This window comes from Phyllobates terribilis, unplaced genomic scaffold (genome assembly GCF_046119375.1).
Source record: "Phyllobates terribilis strain yellow unplaced genomic scaffold, ASM4611937v1 Scaffold_3__8_contigs__length_932513732, whole genome shotgun sequence".
Taxonomy (NCBI): Eukaryota; Metazoa; Chordata; class Amphibia; order Anura; family Dendrobatidae; genus Phyllobates; species Phyllobates terribilis.
The window spans coordinates 312,868,182-312,891,513 of NW_027362763.1; the positions used below are offsets into that span (position 1 = coordinate 312,868,182).

At 47.0% G+C, this 23,332-nt stretch overlaps 1 protein-coding gene across 1 annotated transcript in view; it reads right to left on the reverse strand.

The window, feature by feature from the left end:
- LOC141258538 (cingulin-like) overlaps positions 1-13,608 on the reverse strand; it is a 51,914-nt gene extending 38,306 nt beyond the window's left edge. Inside the window, exon 1 of the mRNA XM_073673518.1 lies at positions 12,484-13,608. Coding sequence (XP_073529619.1) covers positions 12,484-13,608 — 1,125 coding nt within the window. The remainder of the gene's footprint in view (positions 1-12,483) is intronic.
- Positions 13,609-23,332: the final 9,724 nt, after the last annotated feature.

Genomic DNA, 23,332 nt, shown 5'->3' on the forward strand with positions numbered 1-23,332 from the left:
ACGAGGTCACCTTCACCCGGCACAAGTGTGCCAAAGGACCCTACGCCCTCCATGTGCATCGCCTGACGGAGGAGGAGCTGCGGTGTGAAGAGGAGCAAGAGGACCCGGACGGGTCTGAAGCTAAAGTTAATCACAAAGAAAGAGCAGGAGGACGTCGTCGTTGAGTACAGCAGAGTAGAAGCTGTATATAGTTGCCCGTAGGGGCACAGTGAACTGTTGCTGCTATTATAGTCCCCGTTGGGACCAGCGAATTGAACTGTTACCCGTATTTCCCTTAATCCCTCTGACCGAGGACTGAGAGCGGTCATCCCTTTCCTAAATACCTGGCCGAGGACTGAGAGCGGCCATATCCCCTTGTATATAGTTGCGCTTCCTAAAGCGCCCCCTACCGGTTTTATAGGAAAACCATTTTTCTAGAGAAACTGTTGCACTTTTCCCGGGCACACGTTGCACAGTGTCCGGAGGAGGAGCTAGAAGCAAGAGAAGTCTACGAGAATGTTATTTATGAAAAAAAAAAAAAAAGTTTTATTGCTGATATATATGTTTTATATGTTTTTATTATGTTTTTTATGCAAAAAAATTGTATGTTTTGGTGTTTTTATCTCTTGCAGCCCGAGGACGTGCTGTGATTTACCAGGGGGGAATGTAGCACCCTGAGGATTCGGCTGCTACAGGGGTATTGCACCTCAACCCAGAGGTGTGATATTCCACTCCCGGGTAAGGATGGAGTGTGGAACTGAGCTCAGAAAGCTGCATGCACTACACACATCCCATTTCCGAGGAGCAGACCAACGGTACTCCCACTTAGAAATGTGCAGGTACGACCGAGTCTGTTCCTGGCTGGAGTGGGAGGGGGGTGGTACATCCCAGTAGTGTAGGGGCAGATAGGGGGAGCAGCCTGGGTAAAGATAGGAGCTCATTGGGTGCTGGTCACCTGAGCTCACACATAGAGGGAGTATATAAGGTGGGCACCATCTAAGATCAGGGTCAGTCAGTCAGCCTGTTGTAGTGAAGACTTTGCAGAGCAGTGGAAGAAAGCAGAGGAGCAGAGCAGCCCCAGGCCCAGAGAGAGTGAGAGAGGAGAACAAGAAAGACCCAGAGAGGGGGAGACAGAAGGAACTCTGAGAACCCAAGTACAACCCTAGGGTGAAGAGTTGGCAATAGGGTACCGGATCCCAAACTGGTGGGGGCTAAAGCATACCTCAGCCAGAGACCGGAGGCCGTGGGCAGGATCTGCCACGGCCACCCACCACATCCACCCTGAAGGCAAACCACGTGTAGGGTCAGGGAACCCAAGGCCAAGGGTCTCCCAACAGAAGGCCCGAGGGAGCTGGACCTAGGTGGATCCCTGGTGGGGACGGCCAGAAGAAAGGACAAGAAGGAGGGCTCAGGGACACGCTCCGGACTTGCTTGGGGGTTGGCTGAATCCAGGACCTGGTGGACGCAGCACGGCTCGGGTGGTCACTCAAGGCCGGAGTGACCGGAATATCTGCAGTAAGTAAACACCCTGAACTGCACAACCCGACTCTGTCTTTAATTATCATCTACGCTGCACCACCACAACCCCCATCCTCTGCACCTGACCCCCTGAGGCCATACCCCTCCCGTTGGGGGTTATACTATCTAAAGCTGCACCAACACCATCAGCCTCAGCGGACCCTGCTGCAGCGGCGGCCGTAGTGAGCGCAATCCAACGGGTGGCGTAGTCGACATAAAGAACTTTAGTAACATCAGTAAGGACTGCCACATACACTGAGCTTGACACCCTGGGCACGGACCGGGTTACAGCCACTCGGAGACTACAACCCCCATCTGATCCGGCTCCGGGTATTCCCCTAAAGAATATGGCCCAGGGGGTGCGTCACTTTACATGTCAAAAGGGGTCACTGACTGGTATAACAGGAGACAGGACCCTGCCTGTGAGGGCGCACTGTCACGGACGTGGTTGGTGGAACCACTGTGCCACGGACCCCAGAGAGCCTGGAAGGGCGTGACTGAGCAAGCACCAGACTGTTCACTAGAGCCTCTGATGGTGAGGTTAGACTTGGCTCCCGATGAATGCCAGGTGCCACTCCAGGACAGACCAAAGGATGTGCAGCAGCTGGACCCAGTAGGACAGACTAGATGGTGCAGCAGGCAGAGTCTGTATCAGAGTGCAGCAGGCAGAGTCTGTATCAGAGTGCAGCAGGCAGGGTCTGCATCAGGAGTGCAGCAGGCAGAGTCTGTATCAGGAGTGCAGCAGGCAGAGTCTGTATCAGGAGTGCAGCAGGCAGAGTCTGTATCAGGAGTGCAGCAGGCAGAGTCTATACCAGGAATGCAGCAGGCAGAGTCTGTATCAGGAGTGCAGCAGGCAAAGTCTGTATCAGGAGTGCAGCAGGCAGAGTCTGTATAAGGAGTGCAGCAGGCAGAGTCTGTATAAGGAGTGCAGCAGGCAGAGTCTGTATCAGGAGTGAAGCAGGCAGAATCTGTATCAGGAGTGCAGCAGGCAGAGTCTGTATCAGGAGTGCAGCAGGAGTGCAGCAGGCAGAGTCTGTATCAGGAGTGCAGCAGGCAGGGTCTGTATCAGGAGTGCATCAGGCAGAGTCTGTATCAGGAGTGCAGCAGGCAGAGTCTGTATCAGGAGTGCAGCAGGCAGAGTCTGTATCAGGAGTGCAGCAGGCAGAGTCTGTATCAGGAGTGCAGCAGGTAGAGTTTATATCAGGAGTGCAGCAGGTAGAGTCTATATCAGGAGTGCAGCAAGCAGAGTCCATATCAGGATGCAGCAGGCAGAGTCAGTGTCAGAAGTGCAGCAGGCAGAGTCTGTATCAGGAGTGCAGCAGGTAGAGTCTAAATCAGGAGTGCAGCAGGCAGGGTCTATATCAGGAGTGCAGCAGGCAGAGTCTGTATCAGGAGTGCAGCAGGCAGAGTCTGTATCAGGAGTGCATCAAGGACTGGTACGTAACCTTACACAACTTACACTGCAGAACAGGAAGGTTCCACTACAGCCAACCCAATAGATGGAGACCCAATCAGGATTCCCCACATTTAAAAAAATTTGTGGCAGACACCAGCAAAGTGGCATCAATTTCACTACTGTAGAAATAGTGTAAATAAGACCCACACCTCTTCCAGTACAGCCAACTCAGGAGATGGAGACCTAACCAGGAATGTTCACATTGCCCTAATGAGGGCCTAACACCACCGAAGTGGCATCAATGTCATCAGATTACAAGTAGTTTAACGCAGACCCATACCTGTCCCACTACAGCCAACGCAGGAGATGGAGACTCAATTGGAAGTGTTTACATTTTAAAAAATAGGGCCTAAGACCACCATTTCCGTGGCCAACAGATTGGAGATGGTGGAGTTCAACCTCTTAGCTTTGTCATGTGTAGGATGAAACAATCTTTTACGTGACCACAACAGCGGGATTGAGGGCTGCAGTGCTGAGAAAGGGCAGAGTATGGTGAAACGGACAAACGGATAGACCGTGAGTGAGGTGCAAGCGGAGATGTTACGGTGGATTGAGAAACGTGTGGTGTGTTCAGAGAAGCAAACACAACAGGCATGTCCGCTTCACTTACAGGTGACTGTCTGTCACTCAGCATAACTGCAGCGGGTATACAGCTGGTTCTATCGGACACCTGCGTGACACAACTTGGCACAGTAACAGAGGAGGAGGAAGAAGCAGCAGAGGTGTTTGATGGGGCGGCTGATGGTTGTTTATTGAAAATCAATTTAGAGTTTATCATGTTTGTGTACCCGTTTGGGGAGAATAATATCTGCACCAAATGCTCAACTTCACTACGTTATAACTATAGAAATGCATGGAGACCAAAACCTCTTCCACTACAGTCAACCCAATGGATGGAGACCTATTCAGGATTCCCCACATTTCCAAAAATTAACGGCAGACGCCAGCAAAGTGTAATCAATTTCACTACAGTAGAAATAGTGTAAATAAGACCCACATCTCTTCCAGTACAGACAACCCAAGAGATGGAGACTTAACCAGGAGTGTTCCCATTGCCCTAAATGATGGTCTAACACCACCGAAGTGGCATCAATTTCACTAGAGTATAAGTATTGCAAAGGAGGCCTAAACCAGTTCCACTACAGCCAACCCAATAGATGGAGACCCAATCAGGATTCCCCACATTTAAAAAAATTTGTGGCAGACGCCAGCAAAGTGGCATCAATTTCACTACTGTACGAATAGTTTAAATAAGACCCACACCTCTTCCAGTACAGCCAACCCAGGAGATGGAGACCTAACCAGGAGTGTTCACATTGCCCTAAATGAGGGCCTAACACCACCGAAGTGGCATCAATGTCATCAGACTACAAGTATTTTAACGCAGACCCAAACCTGTCCCACTATAGCCAACCCAATGGATGGAGACACAATCAGAATTCTCCACATTTCCCAAAATTAGGGCCTAAAACCTGCAGCAGAAGCAGCAGCAAGAGCAGGCACAGAAGCCATATCACAGACTGCAATTTCAAGAGATCAATGCAGCACACTCAAAACGACAACATCGCCTACTCTGTACAGTCTGCAATTGGGGTGAAAAAGTCCTTAGGGATCCATGACTCGTTCACCTTGATGACAGTTAAGCAGTCTACACTTTCAGAGGACAGCCAGGTGCGCTAATCCGTCAAGACACTACCAGCAGCGCTGAAGACACGTTCAGAGAGAACGCTGGCTGCCGGGCATGATAAAATCTCCAAAGCGTGAGAGGCGAGCTCAGGCCATTCATCCATTTTTGAAGACCAAAATGTAAAATGGTCCAAACCCTCCCTGATGGTATTGATATTGAACTATACAGATACTCCTGCACCATCCTCTCCAGTCGTTCACCACGTGTCAGACTTGTACTCTGTTGTGCTGGTGCACGAGCTGGTGCAAAAAATGTGTGAAAGGACTCCCAGAAATTGCTTCTGCCACTTACTCTGCTGCTGCTAATGTTTTGGCTTTGACGAACTGATGTGCCGGAGGTTGAAAGACTACAGCTGCAATGCACACTGTGTGCATCGCTGTTATCTTGGGGAAAACGTCTATCAAGGTTGCTTAAAAGCTTGTTTCGATACTCCAACATAAGCGGGTCCCTTTCCAGGGCGGGAAACATCTGGCAAAATTGAGTCTTATAGCGTGGATGTAACAGCGTGGCAACTCAGTAGTCAGCACTATTTAGAATCCTAACTATACGGGGATCATGTTGCAGATAGTGCATCAAGAAGGCACTCATATGTTGTGCTCTTCCAGGAGGTCCAAAGCCAGGCTGTATTGTGGGATGCGTAACACTGATGTTTGTTTCCTCCGTCCCCTCCAGCCAACCACGTTCAAATGAGAGGGGATGATTATCCTCTTCATCCTCTGACAGCTGCTCGCCCATCACCTCTTCCTCCTCCATTAGTTCCTCGGCTCTTGCACCTTCACTAACAGTTTATCTGGTATCACCAAACCCCCTCGATCGCTGTAATCCACCGTCACTTGGCATCCGCCTGTGTGACGAAAGTCTGGAAATTTGAGACATTGGTATCCCTTCCGCATCCTCCTCTTCTTCTGGGGCCACTACCTCCTGCCGCAAGTTATTCAAAGTTTGCTCCAGCATGTATATGACCGGAATAGTGATGCTGATGGCGGCATCGTCAGCGCTAACCAGTTTAGTAGCCATTTCAAAACCATGCAGAAGGGTGCAGAGGTCCTTAATCTGTTCCTACTCCGCAAACGTGATATGCTCCAAGTCCGTACTGCGTTGCCCCAAGCTATACGTCATGACATACTGCGTCAGAGCTCATTGCTGATGGCACAGTCGCTGCAACATGTGCAGAGTAGAATTCCACTGAGTTGGCACATCGCAGATCAACCTGTTAACTGACACAGACAAAGAACTCTATATCAATGCAAGTCGATGACATGAGGAGTGCAAATGGGGGAAGCGAGCACACAGATTCCGTACTTTGTGAAGCAGCTCATCCAGGCCAGGATAGTGGCTGAGAAATTGCTGTACCACCAGGTTGAGGACGTGAGCAATGCAAGGCACGTGTGTGAGCTTGCCTCGGCCTAGGGCCGCTAACAGGTTCGCACCGTTATTGCACATGGCCTTCCATGGCTCTAGGTTCAACAGAGACAGGCATTACTAAAACTGAGCCTGGAGAGCTGCCCACAACTCTTCACCTGTATGACTGCGATCTCCAAGGCATATTAATTTGAAGACTGCCTGATTACAGTGAGTCCAGACTGCGCAGTATGGAGGTGGTGTGTATTCGCTCCGCACCGTTGGAACGCGTGTCTCGTTAAGGAAGAGGTTGAGTGCGCAGGTGGAGGCCCTAGAGGAGGTGGAGGACGCAGAAGCAGCGGAGGAAGTGGGAAAAACAGAGGTTTCTTCTGCAAGCCTTGGTTATTCCAAGATTTGTGGAGCAGCCCCTTCCCCACCTGACCCCACAGCCACCTGAGTCACCTAGTGCCCAGTCAGCGAGATGTAACGCCCTTGGCCATGCTTACTCGTCCAGGTGTCTGTGGTGAAATGCACCCTGGCACACGTAGATTTAGACAAGGAATGGGTGATGTTGTCTGCGACATGCTGGTGTAGCGCAGGCACAGCTTTCTTAGAGAAGTAATGGCAACTGGGCAACTGGTACTGGGGGACTGCGACGGCCATCAGTTTTTGGAAACCGTCTGTATCTACCAGGCGGAAAGGCAGCATTTCCGTGGCCAACAGATTGGAGATGGCGGAGTTCAACCTCTTAGCTTTGTCATGTGTAGGATGAAACAATCTTTTATGTGACCACAACTGTGGGACCGAGGGCTGTCTAAGGTGCTGAGAGAGGGCAGAGTATGGTGAACCGGAAAAACTGGTGGAGCATGAGTGAGATGCAGATGTTACGGTGGATTGAGAAACATGCGGTGTGTTTGGTGAAACAAACACAGCAGGCTTGTCCGCTTGCTTTACAACTGACGGGCTGTCACTCAGCCTGACTGGAGTGGGTAAAGAACCGGAGTTTCTGCGATGGGAGACCTGCGTGACAATACTTGGCACGGTAACAGAGGAGGAGGAAGAAACAGCGGATGCATTTGATGGGGCATCTGATGGTTGTTGAGGTGCGCTGGTCCGCATTTCAGCACGGTAAGATTCCCAGCGCAAAGAATGTTGTTTGAGCATGTGAACGTTCATGCATGTAGTAGTCAAATTATTGCAGTTTTTCCCTATACTGAGTTTTTTATTGCAAAGTTTGCAGATAACGTGAGTTGGCTCATCCTTTGCAGTGACAAAAAAGGCCCATGCTAGGCAACCCTTGCTGCCCCTGCGAGCTGCAGTCCCGTGACCGCTGCTGGCCACAGCCACGGTTGTGGCTAAGCATGCAGTGCTCCTCGTGCTTGCATCACTCCGTGTCTGCTCTGTAGAGCGAAATGTAATCTCCTCGTCTTCCTCCTCCACCTCCTCAGATGAGCTACTCAGCTGCCTGACTCTGGGTTCACACCAAGTAGGATCTTCAACCTCGTGATCATCCAATGTGTTATCCCATTCCTCACCCTCAGAGTGACCCCTCTCCTCTTGTTGCCCTGACAGCACAGTACAGTCCGCATAAGCCTCAGGTTTCTGAATCTCATTGGGATCACCTCCCTCCCCTGCGGTTAACATCAGGTTATGAGGGTAAGGAACCTGCTCGGACCCTACTTCGTCCTCCCCTGAATCCAAGCTAAATAAAATTTGGGCATCGGTGCAGATGCTTTCCTCCCCTTGACTTTGTGACTGTTTGGAGTACACTTCTGATGCCGTGGTGTAGAATGGGTGAAGAGTTCTATAGACTCGCCCATCTGTTGTTCACTACAGTCAGTTGGGCAGTTGGCCAGTTGTGACATGGGGGGAAGCATGGGTAATTGGGGTGCCACCTCTGTGCACTGTACTGCGTGTGATGTTGAGGTGGAGGAAGAAGAGGAGAGGGCACTGGAAACAGAGCTTGCCATCTACTGGAGCACCTGCTCTTTCTGGGCCTTATCAACAAGGCGTATCGCTGTGCGGCTGCCAAAGGAAGGGAGTGCAGTAGGCCGTCCACTAACATAAGTTGTCAGTTGTCCTTGGATAGGACCTGTTTGTGTTGGTTCACTAGTGCTTTCAATAACATTACCACGTACCCCATGTAAACCCTGAACACCAAGCCTATTCCCCCTTCTACCACGTCCTCTCTTTGTCCCACTCATGTTGGTCAGATACAGTGGTAGGAGCATGCAATTAACTAGAAAAATGTTTTTTTCCAGTGCAATAACACAGCACACACCTAAATTTCAGTGACACTAAATGACAAGGTAAGATATGGCCTGCCGTATAACGTTACTAACAGACAAAAGAAATTTGTTAGTGTGCATGAGGCCGATAAAACCTACGAGATATTCTCCAAACAATTTCAAACTGAGATGTCCCCTGCTGTATTACTTTAGGAACAGAAGAAATTATTTTTTTTGAATGTGGATGAGGCCAGTATGACATAGAATATATGCTCCAAAATATTTTAAACTCAGATCTAGCCAGCTGTGTCACTTTACTCAGAGCAAAAAATATTTTTGGATTACTCTGCATAAGCTCTGCATCCAGCTGACTTTTACCGCCACTGACGTAGTAGCTGGCTTATAGCACTGTATGACTTTTGGCACAGGAAAAAATATTTTTTGGACTGGATGTAGCAAGAGAAAAAATGTATTTTTTTACCCTGAAACCACCTGAAGTTCAACTCCACTAAAATAGTATCTGACACTAAAAAAAACTTTAGTGCACACAGCTTTCAATATCACAATAGCAACAGAAAAAAAACAGATTTTGTGCTCTGCAATAAGAAGCTCTGCAGACTGTGCAGAGCACAATTTCAACCCCACTAAATGAAAAGGTGCACTGCGCTTGCTTGATCACATTAGCAAGAGCAAAAAAAGATTCGAGGTATACTGAGACATGGAGCTCTATACCAGCGGTGCACAGCACTATTGTATGGCATGGGCCCTCTGTTTCTGTCAGAATCTCAGTACTTGCACAAGAACACCAAAAATGTGCTGCACCAGCGGTTGCAGGGGTACACAGGCCAGGAATTATCTACACTATCTGACTACCAAACAAGCGCCCATCTATCTAGCTAATATCTCTCATTACACAGGAGAACACTGAACTGTGTCTGTTTCCAGCAGTGACATGGATATAATGGCGCTGAAGGAACATGGCCGCTTTTTATATTGAGAGGACATGTGATTTCTGGAGCCAATTGCAGAAGCCCTTATGTCTGGACAGTGTAGATGCTTCCTGCGCTATGATTGGCTGCCCGCACTTTCCTCAGTTAAAGTTACCGCCTTCAGGAAAAAAAAAACAGTGCGCCGCTGATCTGACCTGTTCTAAGCTCTCCACAGCCCCCACACTCACCTGGCACATGTCACCGCTCATCATACACTTGCACTATGCTAACAAAACTGTTCAAAATGCTGTGATTTCTCTGTATTCGCGGTCCTGCGCAAATTCGTCAAACTTTTCCAATCTTAAGAAAATTTGCTTGCCTTTGCGATCACGACTTCGAATGTGCCATATTCGTGCTGAATTTGAAACTTTTGAACATTCGCCGAACAAATTCGCTCAACACTAGTCATGACAACCCATCAGCGCCCCGCAATCACATGACAAGGGCACCGATGGGCATGTCTTTTGATACACTTCCTGTTAGTGCATGATAAATGTCGCTGTCAGAGATTGACAGAGGAATTTAACTTGCTAACAGCCGCGGGTGGATTGCAAATCCACCCGCCGCTGTTAGATGCACATGACAGCTGATTAGATCAGCTGTCATGTGCAGGGAAAGATGCGGGCTCAGCACGGGAGCCAACATCAAAGGCAGGGACACAACTGGTGACGTATCTATACGGTCATGAAGGGGTTAAAGATATTTTGTAACGGCATACTCCAAAACACATGCCATAAACAGTCAACACATTTCAAGCTGGACACAGCACTTGTTCACAGCAAAAGGGAAAATAATTTAAGACATACTACGTTTAAAACCATGGTTGCCAAATAGAAAATTACAAACAGCTGAATAATTTACTTGACATGGAAGACATTATTGGGTTAAAAAATATCTATTTAAAGAGGTGAGAGGTAAATGACTCAAAACAATTATGACATATGCATATTGTAAGGTAGCGCTAATGATCATGTTGAGGGGCACTCACTTCACCGAGTCAATAAAAGCACACATGCAACTTTTTCCGGTAATATGAGGCGCAGCAGATTATTAGCAGGAATGTTACACCTGTAATATCCTAGAGCCTTTTCAGTGGCAGCTATGCCCGCTTATCTTCAGATACAGACTTCAGCAAGGTAACAACATCAATGTCCATATAAAGCACCGTTTTTAACTTTGACGGGTCTTAGCTGCTTCTATCAGCTCTGTTCTGCCACAGCTGTGGTCTAAGGCTCCCCAGACGTGGTCTCCAGGCCACGTGCCTTCGAGGGCTAATGGTGTCCCAGACACAGGGATCAGGACTCTTGCCTCTCCAGGCTAATGGTGTCCCAGACACAGGGACCAGGCCTCTTGCCTCTCCAGGGCTAATGGTGTCTCAGACACAGGGCCAGGCCTCTTGCCTCTCCAGACTAATGGTATCCCAGACACAGGGACCAGGCCTCTTGCCTCTCAAGGCTAATGGTGTCCCAGACACAGGGACCAGGCCTCTTGCCTCTCAAGGGTAATGGTGTCCCAGACACAGGGACCAGGACTCTTGCATCTCAAGGCTAATGGTGTCCCAGACACAGGGACCAGGCCTCTTGCCTCCCATTGTTTCAAAACCACCAGGATTTATATATCCTTCTGTGCGCACAGGACCTGTGATGATGTCACAGTCATGTGATCAGTCACCTGATGGGGAGGTACGTGGTCAGCCAGAACACACCCCCTGGACATTTTAGTAATGCAGCAAGCCGCTGCATTACATATCCCCCCCTCTGTTCAAACTTGAACACATAATATACACAAACACATTATAACCCACAGTTCACACAGAGACCATGTGCTTGACATTTGCGCTGCTCAGCCCCTGGAACATTAGTCATCAACATTAGCCCATTCCTTAGGGACCTACCATGCGTCATTGTCTCCAACTTCGTCAAGTCACATTTCCTAGTCGTAATCTTGTCAGACCTCCCCTGCTCCCAGCGGTCAATACAGCAGTGCGACTCACATGCACTTGTATCTAAGGTCCGGTCCGACTCCATACTGTCTCGTACTCTATTGGGACATTTGCATGGGCCTCTCAGACCTGAGTTACTGGAGGTCTCACTACCTCTAAACCCACGCCCACTACCCTCAGGACATCCTGAAAGATCTCTAACTTCTGCTGTAGCTGTTCTATTATTTAGGGGGCCCTTTCTCTGTCTGGTCTCACAACTTATAGACGGCTGCCATCTTCTGCTGCTCAGGCGACGCGGTCTTTCTATTCGCAGTCTGGCGAGATTCAACTGTTCTACCTCTCGCACGTAGGTCACTCGGTACTCCATCAGCATTCGTATATATGCAAGATTTTCTTCTGTGCCTACAGCAGAGAATGACACCATGCCGTCTTCATCTGGTATCTAGTCCTAGTTATTTTTATCACACCAGACTTCTTTACCATCATTTGCATGGTTCGGCCATTTCTCCCAATGAGCTTTCTTACCAGAGCATGAAGCACTCAGATGACTTCTTCCGTAGACTTTGAGCTTTTCTCATAAGCTCCAGTTGTCTAATGGCTTGTTCCGTCTTCAACCGGACAAACCGCTTCGTTCGAACACATCGCCAGTGCATGTCACTTAGGATAGCCACTATCTTCACTGTGACTTCGGTTGTGGACAGGACCACCAGCTGTTTAGCTTCTGAGGTCAAGTACACCTTACAGGCTCCCACGGCCTTCTTAAACTCTTCATGCGCTGACTCTCTGGTGCATTCTTCTCTCAAACCTTTGGGTACATCTATGAGGCACTTGTACCTAGACGTTTCTGTCTCACCAGTGGTTTCCAAACGATCATCTGGCTCAGGTTTCAGGGACAACTGACTTTCAGCTTCTTCACCCTGTATGCTTCCCCTGAGCTGACTCACAGCTACGAACTCAAGAATTCCCGTCTTGACAACTTCCATTCCATACTTATCTTCTTTTAACACTCTCTCAGCTCTCCTCAGGTCCACCTTCTCATGGTTTAAAGGATTAAGCGCAATTTGTTTGCCCTTCTCCTTCTCCAAGGAGGCCTCGTTCACTGATTGGTACTTTGCCAGGCGACCTTTGAGCTCGACAACTTCTTCCTCTAGCTCAGCTACTCGCCTCTCAGCAACCCATCTCTGAAGCTCTTCCTGCTTCAACTGCTCGTTTATCAGCAGAATTCTCTCAGACCTCTCTGTCGCCACTGCGCCCACTCGGCTCTTGACAGCCAGTCTCTCAAGCTTCTCTTGCTTTAAATGGGCTTGTAGCGTCTCCTTGAGCTCCTTGATCTTGGCTCTTACATCCACCGAATCATCCAAGCTCGCATTATTCGAGGTGGTATTTGTTTCATACCTCCCTTCTCCAGTGGCAAACTCCTGACCCTGGTCTGTGGCTTCTCCGATAGACTCCTCCATCTTTTTCTGCTCAGCTTCCATCCTGCCAATTCTATCCTTAAGGCACGTCGCTACCCTCTGGAGATCATCACAGAACGTCTTCAGCTCCTTCACCTGAGCTTCAAGTCCTAGGATCTTCCTGCGGAGATCACCATTCTCATCACTGGTGCCCCGCAGAGTGGTCTCAATCACTCGGCGCATGTGCTCTGCATCAGCCTTATCATCCTCTAGTTTTTTCTTAACCTTGAGGAGATCCTCACAATCTCTCTTGGTTTGTTGCAGTTCCCTCACGTGTTCATCATACTCCTTCTTGTATTCACACAGCTCACAGTTGAACTGTTTGCGCAGTTGTTCTAAGTCTTGATCATGTCCACAAACTTCGTCCTTCAGTGCCCCTTTTAAGGCAGACAGCTCCCCGTCTTGCTGGTACAGAGAGTCCTCCAGCTGCTCCTTCTCCAGCATTAGAGACTTTACTTGGTCTTGAAATCTCTGCACTTCCTTCGCATCCACGGAGCCTTTCTTCACTCTGTTCAGCTCTGACTGTACCAGGGAGAAGCGATCTTTCATCTCGTACAGCTCATCTTCAAACTCCACTTTGTCAAGCTTCAACTGAAAAACCTCCTCTTTGGTTTTGCGGAGGTCCTCTTTATTTTTCTGGAACATTTCCTTCCATTTGTTGATTTCCTCACTGCTTTCCTCCAGTTCTCGCTGTAAGTTCCTCACAACCTGGCTTATTTTCTGCCGTTCAGATTCCAGGCTCAGCTGGTCCTGGGACACATTCTCCATGTTTTTCCTTAGTTGCTGCACGTCACTCTGATACTGCTGCCTGATAGGCTCCAGCTTTTGGTCAGGATTGGCCACTTCCTCTTTTAGTGCCCCCTTCAGGGCTGTCGGTTCCTGATCCTTTTGTCTCAGTAGATCATCCTGCTTGTATCGAATCTGCAGAACTGCATCCCACTCTTTCTCCTGATCTTCTTTGTTGTCTGGTACTATACCAGAGGTTGCTACTGGCAACGTCACCTCCTCTTCCATCCTGATCTCCTCTACTTCTAAAGGAGGATCCACACTCGGAATAAAGGCACCCAGCATTGCATTTTCTTTATTTACCCTTTCAGCAAAGGCTACAGGAGCAACTTTTTTGTGGCCCTTACGCCTTCGATGACGAGAGGGGTACTTTCTCACCTCGTTTAACTCCTCATGACTGAACTCTCTTTCTACTTTCGTATTGTCACCGTCAGCTGTGGCGTCTGTGTCACTCCCCACAGTGTTGTGGACCAACAAGTCACCTCCCACTTTGACGTCAACCCCTTCTACTGGAGCTACCCAGTTATCAATGGTCGAATTGTCATTTTTAGGCTGTACCAACACACGACCAGTAACCAATTCTGGTTTTGTGTGCTCCACCAATTTTTGAGACTCTGCCCCCTTTTGGACAACCACACCTGTAGGGGGTACTTTAAAAACAAAACCCGCGATAGTCTTAGGGTCAGTTCACAACATATCTTACTACCTCCCGAAGCCCTATGGGATAGTGCCAGCGCCACAGGAGAACTCAAGGAATGGTCCACTGCCACCATTCTGTAACGTTCCAACAGCTCCCGCCATTCCTGTAGTATGTCCTGCTGCTGCTACAACAGGCACTTTAATCGCTCAATAGCTTCAGTCTCATTTTCAGCTCCCTTCACAGCCATTTTCATCAGCTCTCGCATCTCTTCAGGACACTCCATTCCGCTGCAGAACGCCTGCAGCTCGTCATCCAACCACTTCTCCATTCCGTCTGGGGATACTGCTCCATTCACACCCATCGTGGTACGTTGTTCACACCACTCTCCCCGGAAAAATTTTCGTGGCCCCACCGAGCCACAGCAAACCAGGTTTGAGTGCGATGACAATTTTCGTAACCCCGCCGAGTTACAGCCAGATGCTTTTAGTCTTCATGGCCCCGCCGAGCCACAGCCAGATGCTTGCATCCACGTTCATCGTCCTGTGCCGTTACCCCTTGCAACCAGGCTGCAGTTGTCCGCATTCTCCAACCAACTGCAAGGTAGCACTAATGATCATGTTGAGGGGCACTCACTTCACCGGGTCAATCAAAGCACACATGCAACGTTTTCCAGTAATATGAAGTCCAGCAGTTTATTACACATCATAAACTGCTTATAACATAGTCCATCTCAGTGGCTAGCAGGAATGTTACACATGTAATATCCTAGAGCCTTTTCAGTGGCAGCTATGCCCGCTTGGCTTCAGATACAGAATTCAGCAAGATAACAACATCAATGTCGATATAAAGCACCGTTTTTACCTTTGCCGGGTCTTAGCTGCTTCTATCAGCTCTGTTCTGCCACAACTGTGGTCTAAGGCTCCCCAGACGTGGTCTCCAGGCCACGTGCCTTCCAGGGCTAATGGTGTCCCAGACACAGGGATCAGGACTCTTGCCTCTCCAGGTTAATGGTGTCACAGACACAGGGACCAGGCCTCTTGCCTCTCCAGGCTAATGATGTCCCAGACACAGGGACCAGGCCTCTTGCCTCTCAAGGCTAATGGTGTACCAGACACAGGGACCAGGCCTCTTGCCTCTCAAGGCTAATGGTGTCCCAGACACAGGGACCGGGCCTCTTGCCTCTCAAGGCTAATGGTGTCCCAGACACAGGGACCAGGACTCTTGCCTCTCAAGGCTAATGGTGTCCCAGACACAGGGACCAGGCCTCTTGCCTCCCACTGTTTCAAAACCACCAGGATTTATATATCCTTCTGTGCGCACAGGACCTGTGATGATGTCACAGTCATGTGATCAGTCACCTGAAGGGGAGGTACGTGGTCAGCCAGAACACACCCCCTGGACATTTTAGTAATGCAGCAAGCCGCTGCATTACAATATGTATATGCAAAATAGAGCTATGGTGAGACATATACATAAAGACATCAGTGTTATAGGACATAAATATAGGAAAAGTATGCAAAAATGTCACATAAATAAGGAGAAATAATAGATGCCACAAAGTATGTGCAATATAAATATATGATTAAGAATAATAAAGAAATAAAAATAAATATAGCTTATAAAAGTGCATGAGGTCATTTGTGTAATTCATGCCAGCAGGGTGTCTAGTGCCCAAATTTAGAATCTAGAAAGCCTCTCTATTAAACACCTCACTGTCTCAGTTGCCTCCATGAAAGGATTTGTATTCCTTCTCTGGACCTAAGAACTGGAAATGTAGTTGATCTTTATTATGTACAGTAAAAAAATGTTTGCTTGCTACTGAAGCATTTGCAAATCTCTTTTTTTTATTGCAGCAACATGTTCAGCCATTCTAAGTTTCAATTTTCTGGATGTGAAGTCAACATTATTAAGATTAGAAAAAGAGAATTTAATTATATTTATAACATGCTGCAAATCGCAACTGTTAAATAGTCCCAACTGAATAAAAATGTGTTGTTTTTAAAGATTATTGTATTGCATCGTGAATTACCATTAAAATAACTATTTAAAAAAAGCCAAGATTTCTGTGACGTGCTTTTGGTTGACTGAAACATACCTTGGTGATAGTAAATTTCCAAAAGACCTTCCCCACTTTGCTATACATTTAATTTCCCAGAGAAGCATGCATGGCTTATACGTCTCCTTACTCTGACATGCCAGGCTTGGCTTGGCATTCTCCACAAAGATCAACGTTAAAGCTTAGACCCGAGTCCAGAGCCTTTCACCTAGCCAAATCAGATCTCATACTTTGCACTGACGAAGGGCAACAACCCAAAACACTGTGTCTGCAAATTGAGATTCTGGTTTGGCTTTTATCCTAAGTCATATTGCAAGGCTCGTTAAAGGGTCGATATTATTATTATTATTATTATTTATTATTATAGCGCCATTTATTCCATGGCACTTTACATGTGAAAAAGGGGGTATAATACAAGAACAATTTCAATAATCTTGAACACAATGTGACAGCGACTGGTACAGGCGGAGCGAGGACCCTGCCCGCGAGGGCTCACAATCTACGAGGGATGGGTGAGGATACAGTAGGTGAGGGTAGAGCTGGTCGTGCAGCGGTATGGTGGAGCGGTGGTTACTGCAGGTTGTAGGCTTGTCGGAAGAGGTGGGTCTTCAGGTTCCTTTTGAAGGTTTCCACGGTAGGCGAGAGTCTGATACGTTGGGGTAGAGAGTTCCAGAGTAGGGCGGAAGCACGGGAGAAATCTTGTATACGGTTGTGGGAGGAGGAGATAAGAGGGGAGTAGAGCAGGAGATCTTGTGAGGATCGGAGGTTGCGTGCAGGTATGTAACGGGAGACTAGGTCGGAGATATATGGAGGAGACAGGTTGTGAATGGCTTTGTATGTCATGGTTAGGGTTTTGAACTGGAGTCTCTGAGCAATGGGGAGCCAGTGAAGAGATTGACAGAGAGGAGAGGCCGGGGAATAGCGGGGGGACAGGTTGATTAGTCGAGCAGCAGAGTTTATGATAGATTGGAGGGGTGCGAGAGTGTTAGAGGGGAGGCCACAGAGCAGGAGGTTGCAGTAGTCAAGGCGGGAGATGAGGGCGTGCACTAGTGTTTTTGCAGATTCATGGTTTAGGAATGTGCGGATCCGGGAGATATTTTTAAGTTGGAGTCGGCAGGAAGTGGAAAGGGCTTGGATATGTGGTTTGAAGGAGAGTTCCAAGTCCAGGGTTACCCCGAGGCAGCGAGCTTGAGGGACTGGGGAGAGTGGGCAGCCATTGACTATGATGGATAGGTCAGTTGGGAGGGTTGAATGAGATGGCGGAAAGATGATGAATTCTGTTTTGTCCATGTTAAGTTTTAGAAATCTAGCAGAGAAGAAGGATGAAATAGCAGACAGACATTGTGGGATTTTGGTTAATACGGAGGTGATATCGGGTCCAGAGAGGTAGATCTGTGTGTCATCAGCATAGAGGTGATAATGAAAGCCATGAGACTCTATGAGCTGTCCCAGGCCTAAGGTGTAGATGGAGAAGAGCAGGGGTCCTAGAACTGAACCTTGGGGGACACCGACATATAGGGGGCGAGATGAAGAGGTGGTGTGTGAGTGGGAGACACTGAATGTCCGGTCTGTTAGGTATGAGGAGATCCAGGATAGGGCCAAGTCTGTGATGCCGAGAGATGAGAGAGTCTGTAGTAAGAGGGAATGGTCCACTGTGTCAAAGGCAGATGACAGGTCTAGGAGGAGGAGGACAGAGTAGTGTCGCTTAGATTTGGCGGTTAGTAGGTCGTTTGTGACTTTAGTCAGTGCAGTTTCAGTAGAATGGTGCGGTCGGAAACCAGATTGTAGGCGGTCAAAGAGGGAGCAGGAGGAGAGGTGGGAGGACAGTTCAGAATGGACATGTTGTTCCAGTAGTTTTGAGGCATAGGGGAGAAGTGATATGGGGCGATAGCTAGACACAGAGGATGGGTCAAGGGAGGGCTTTTTGAGGATGGGTGTGATTGAGGCATGTTTGAAACATGAGGGGAAGACACCAGTTGTTAGTGACAGGTTGAAGAGGTGGGCTAGGGCTGGGATGAAGATAGTGGTAAGGTTTGGGATGAGGTGGGACGGGATTGGGTCAAGTTTACAGGTGGTGAGGTGTGATTTGGAGAGTAAGGAGGAAAGTTGATCTTCAGAAATGGTGGAGAATGTAGTTTTGGAGGAGGAGGGTTGAGTAGGTGTGGGGAGGGGCTGTGGGGGCTTTAGGCAAAAGCTTTGTCTGATGGTGTCAATCTTCTGCTTGAAGAATGAGGCAAAGTCTTTGGCTGAAATAAGAGGAGAGGGAGGAGGCACTGGGGGACGGAGGAGAGAATTGAAGGTGTTGAATAGTTGTTTGGGGTTGTGGGACAGGGAGGATATGAGAGATGTGAAGTATGTTTGTTTTGCTGCAGTGAGTGTGGACTTGAAGGTAGTGAGGGACTGTTTGAATGCGATGAAGTGCTCATGGGAGTGGGACCTTTTCCATCTACGTTCAGCAGCCCTGGAGGCCCGTCGCAGTTCTTTAGTTAGGCTGGTGTGCCAGGGTTGTCTGTTGATTGTGCGAGTCTTGGTATGCATGAGGGGGGCGACCGAATCGAGAGCTGCAGCTGTTGTGGTGTTGTATAAAGTGGCAGCAGCATCTGCATCATGTAAGGAACTAATGTCTGTAAGAGGGAGGAGGGATTCAGAGAGAGAGTGTAGGTCAAGGTGTTTGAGATTTCTACGAGGGTATTCAAGTTTGTGGAATGGGGATTGTTGCCCCGGGGAGGAGAGAGAAGAGAATGTGAGTAGGTTGTGGTCAGAGAGAGGGAGAGGTGAGTTAGAGAGGTTAGATAGGGAACAGAGGCGGGTGAAGATGAGGTCCAGCGTGTGGCCGTCTTTGTGGGTGGGTGTGGAAGACCACTGGGTAAGACCAAAGGAGGAAGTGAGGGATAGAAGCTTAGAGGCAGCTGAGAGGGAAGTATCAATGGGGATGTTAAAGTCGCCCATGAGGATAGTGGGGATGTCAACAGAGAGGAAATGAAGTAGCCAGATGGTGAAGTGGTCAAAGAAAGTGGTGGCTGATCCTGGGGGGCGGTAGATGACAGCCAGTTGGAGGTTGGAGGGGGAGTAGATGCGCACACAGTGCACTTCAAAAGACGGGAGAGTAATTGCGGGCGGCAGTGGGATCTGGGTGAAGGAGCAGTTTTCTGAGAGGAGGAAACCTATTCCTCCACCGTGCTTGCCGTTGGGGCGGGGGGTATGGGAGAGGTGGAATCCGCCATACGAAAGTGCAGCAGGAGAGGTTGTGTCGGAGGGGGTGAGCCAGGTTTCAGTGATTCCGAGGAAGGAAAGCTTGTTAGTGATGAAGAGATCGTGAATGTAGGAAAGTTTATTGCAGACAGAGCGAGCGTTCCATAGAGCTCCTGTTAGTGGACTTTTAATATCGCTGCTTCCTATAGATGGCCCAGGAGTTCTAGTCCTCTTCCTCTCTGAAGAGACAATTTGCATATTTAATTTACCAGAGAAGCATGCATGGCTTATAGGTCTCTTCACTCTGATATTCCAGGCTTGTCACTCTCCACAAGAAGAAACATTACCCCTTAGACTCCATGCCTTGATCTAAAAAAAAGTCTAGCATCAGAATGTAGTACCGGTAATTATTTGTGAATGATTCTTTTAATATATAAAGTGGGGAAAATAAGTATTTGATTTTGCAAGTTTTCCCACCTACAAAGAATGGAGAGGTCTGTAATTTTCATTGTAGGTACACTTTAACTGTGAGAGACAAAATCTGAAAAAGAAACAGAAAATCACATTGTATGATTTTTAAATAATTAAATTGTATTTTATTGCATGAAATAAGTATTTGATCACCTACCAACTGCAAGAATTCTGGCTCTCACAGACCTCCTTCTCTGCACTCATTTCCTGTATTAATTGCACCTGTTTGAACTCGTTACCTATATAAAAGACTCCTGTCTACACACTCAATCAAACACACTTCAACCTCTCCACCAGGACTGTCTAAGGACACCAGGGACAAAATTGTAGACCTGCACAAGGCTAGGATGGGCTACAGGACAATAGTCAAGCAGCTTGGTGAAAAGGCAACAACTGTTGGCGCAATTATTAGAAAATGAAAGATGACGGTCAATCTTCCTCGGTCTGGGGCTCCGTGCATGATTTCGCCTCGTGGGGTAAGGAGGATTCTGAGAGAGGTCAGGAATCAGCCCAGAACTACAAGGGGAAATGAATTAGTATAAGTGATAATATGAAGCTCCTCCTGACATCCCATGTATATACATTTGCAAGGGAAGGGGATAAATTTGAGCCCTTTGGAACCCCATCCCCTTGCAAATAATACCGGTTATTAAAGGTGAAAAAAATTATGTTTGAGGAAATATTCAATACATGATATACTATATTCCTGTAAGCTTTGCGAAAAAGCACTCTATTTCTGTAAATGAAAACCTTTTCATGCTGAATAGATGAATAAAGGCTTATTACGTTACAAATGACACAGGTTTTTTGGCTGATTAACCCCTTCAAACCCCAAGCCAGTTTTCACCTTCATGACCAGGTCAAATTTTACAATTCTGACCAGTATCAGTTTATGGGGCAATAACTCGCTTCAACATATCCCACTGATTCTGAGACTGTTTTTTCATGAGATATTGTACATCATGTTAGTGGTAACATTTGTTCGATATGACATGCGTTTAATTGTGATAATATTGGAAATTTTAAATTTTGCAATTATCAAATTTTTAATTCTTATGCCCTTAAACCAGGGAGTTATATCACACAAAATAGTTAATAAAGAAAATTTACCACATGTCTATTTTACATCTGCATCATTTTTTAAACATATTTTTTTGTTGTTAGGAAGTTAGAAGGGTTAAAAGTTTATCAGCAATTTTTCATTTTTCCAACAAAATTTACAAAACCATTTTTTTAGGGACCATACCATATTTAAAGTGACTTTGAGTGGCCTATGTGACAGAAAATACCCAAAAGTGACACCATTTTAAAAACTGCAACCCTCAAAGTGTTCAAAACCACATTCACTACGTTTATTAGCCCTTCAGGTGCTTCACAGGAATTACAGCAATTTTAAGGAAAAATGAAAATTTTACTTTTTCCCACAAAAATATAGCTTTAGCTCCAAATTTTGCATTTTCACAAGGGTAACAGGAGAAAATGGACCGCACAATTTGTTGAGCAATTTCTCCTGAGTACGTTTAAGAGCACCACACGGTTCATAAGGGAAGGAGAGCCATTTCACTTTTGGAGCGCAAAACTGGTTGAAACAACATGTTGCATTTATAGATGTGGCTAAACAGGAAACTATTTTGGAAACTACACCCCTCAAGGAATTTATCTAGACGTTTGGTTAGAACCTTAAACCTTGCACTGTGCTTCACAGAATTTTATTAAATTGAGCCTGAAAATAAAAATCATATTTTTCCCCACAAAAAATGTCACTTTAGCCCCAAATTGTTCATCTTCAAAAAAGTAACAGGAGAAAATGGGCTATACAATTTGCCGATACCGTATATGTGGGGGAAAACGACTGTTTGGGCGCACTGCAGGGCTCGGAAGGGAAGGGGTGCTATTTGACTTTTGGAGCGCAAACTGGCTGGAATAGATAGCAGATGCCATGTCGCGTTTGCACAGCCCCTGATGTGCCTAAACAGTGGAACCCCCCCCGACAAGTGACCCCATTTTGGAAACTATATTCCTTAAAGAAGTTATGAGGTGTTATTAGAGGTGTGATTAGCACATTGAACGCACAGGAACTTCATAGAATTTTATTAAGTTGAGCTCTGAAAATAAAAAGTCGAATTTTTCTGACAAAAATGTTGCTTTAGCACCAAAGTGTTTATTTTCACAATTGAAACAAAAGAATATGAACCATATAATTTGTTGTGAAATTTCTCCTGAGTACGCTAATTCTCCATATGAGGGGAGAAAAAACAGTTTGGCCTCATGGCAGGACTCAGAAGGGAAAGAGAGCTATTTGACTTTTCAATCGCAGATTTGCCAGGAATAGACTGCAGACGCCATGTCGCATTTGAAAAGCCGCTATGGTGCCAAAACAGCAGAAACCAAATACTGTTTGAGCCCCCGAATTTTTTTTTTTTTCACAAAAGGAAATGAGGTAAATAGGTAAAAAGGCCCCATAGTTTGTTACCCAATTTTTCTTGAACATGGCAATACTCCATATAAGGCTGAACATTAGTGATGAGCGAGCCTGCTCACCACTGCTCAGTATTCACCCGAGCATCACTGTGCTCGAGATGCTCGGCACTCGGCGAGTATTTCCGGCTTGCTCGGGCAGGAGCTCGGGTCTCTGCCCTGCATGTTTGACGCTCTTTAGAGAGCAAATGAACATGCAGGGATTGTTTGCCATGCACTGTAATGCCGTAGCCATGTTGGTTGTGGCATTACAGTGATTGACTGGCCGCACAGCGTCATCGGGTTTATATAAGACCTGGTGCTGCTATGCTCATCACAGTCTACCCGGAAACAGGCAAAGTAGGGAGAGCTGCTGCTGAGTTAGGGAGAGATTTGCTTGTATAGGTATTCCACAGCATATCTATATATCCATCTGAACTAACAGTCCTTCTGAGGACTAATCCAGCTGCATATATTCAATGGTGATAGCAGGAGTTAGGCAGGCAGGGTTTGTGGCAGTGTATACAGCACAATAGGGTCTATTGCACGTTCTGTCTGCTGCTGCTGTTACAGATATCCGCAGACATATCCCCAGATATCAGGAGCCAGGGCTAATTTTTTTTTATCTTAATCCTGATCATTTGCTTAAAAAGCAATTCAGAGTACACCATTTTAGTGCTCCATTTGCTTGTTAGCACTGCAGAATACAGCCAGATCTTTTCTATCATCAGATGTGATCCCATATTACAGAGATAAAAATCCACAAATTAGTACTGAACGTGGAAAATATTGCCCTACATTTAGAGTTTTGCATCAGTGTGTCAGTGAAGCTATTCACACGTGGTCGCTGTGAAGAATCATAAACAACAAGGCTGCTTTTAAAACCGTGGGTGTCTGTCAGACAAATCACATATAACTGCGGTACAAATCCAGCCATTTGTAGTGAACTTGGAAAATATTATCCTCCATTTAGAGGTTGCAGCAGTGTGTAAGGGAAGCTATTCACATGTGGTCGCTGTGAAGAATAGTAAACTACAGGGTCGCTATTTAAAACCGTGGGTGTCTGTCATATGTATCACATATAACTGCAAATCTAGCCATTTGTAGCGAACATGGAAAATATTATCTTCCATTTA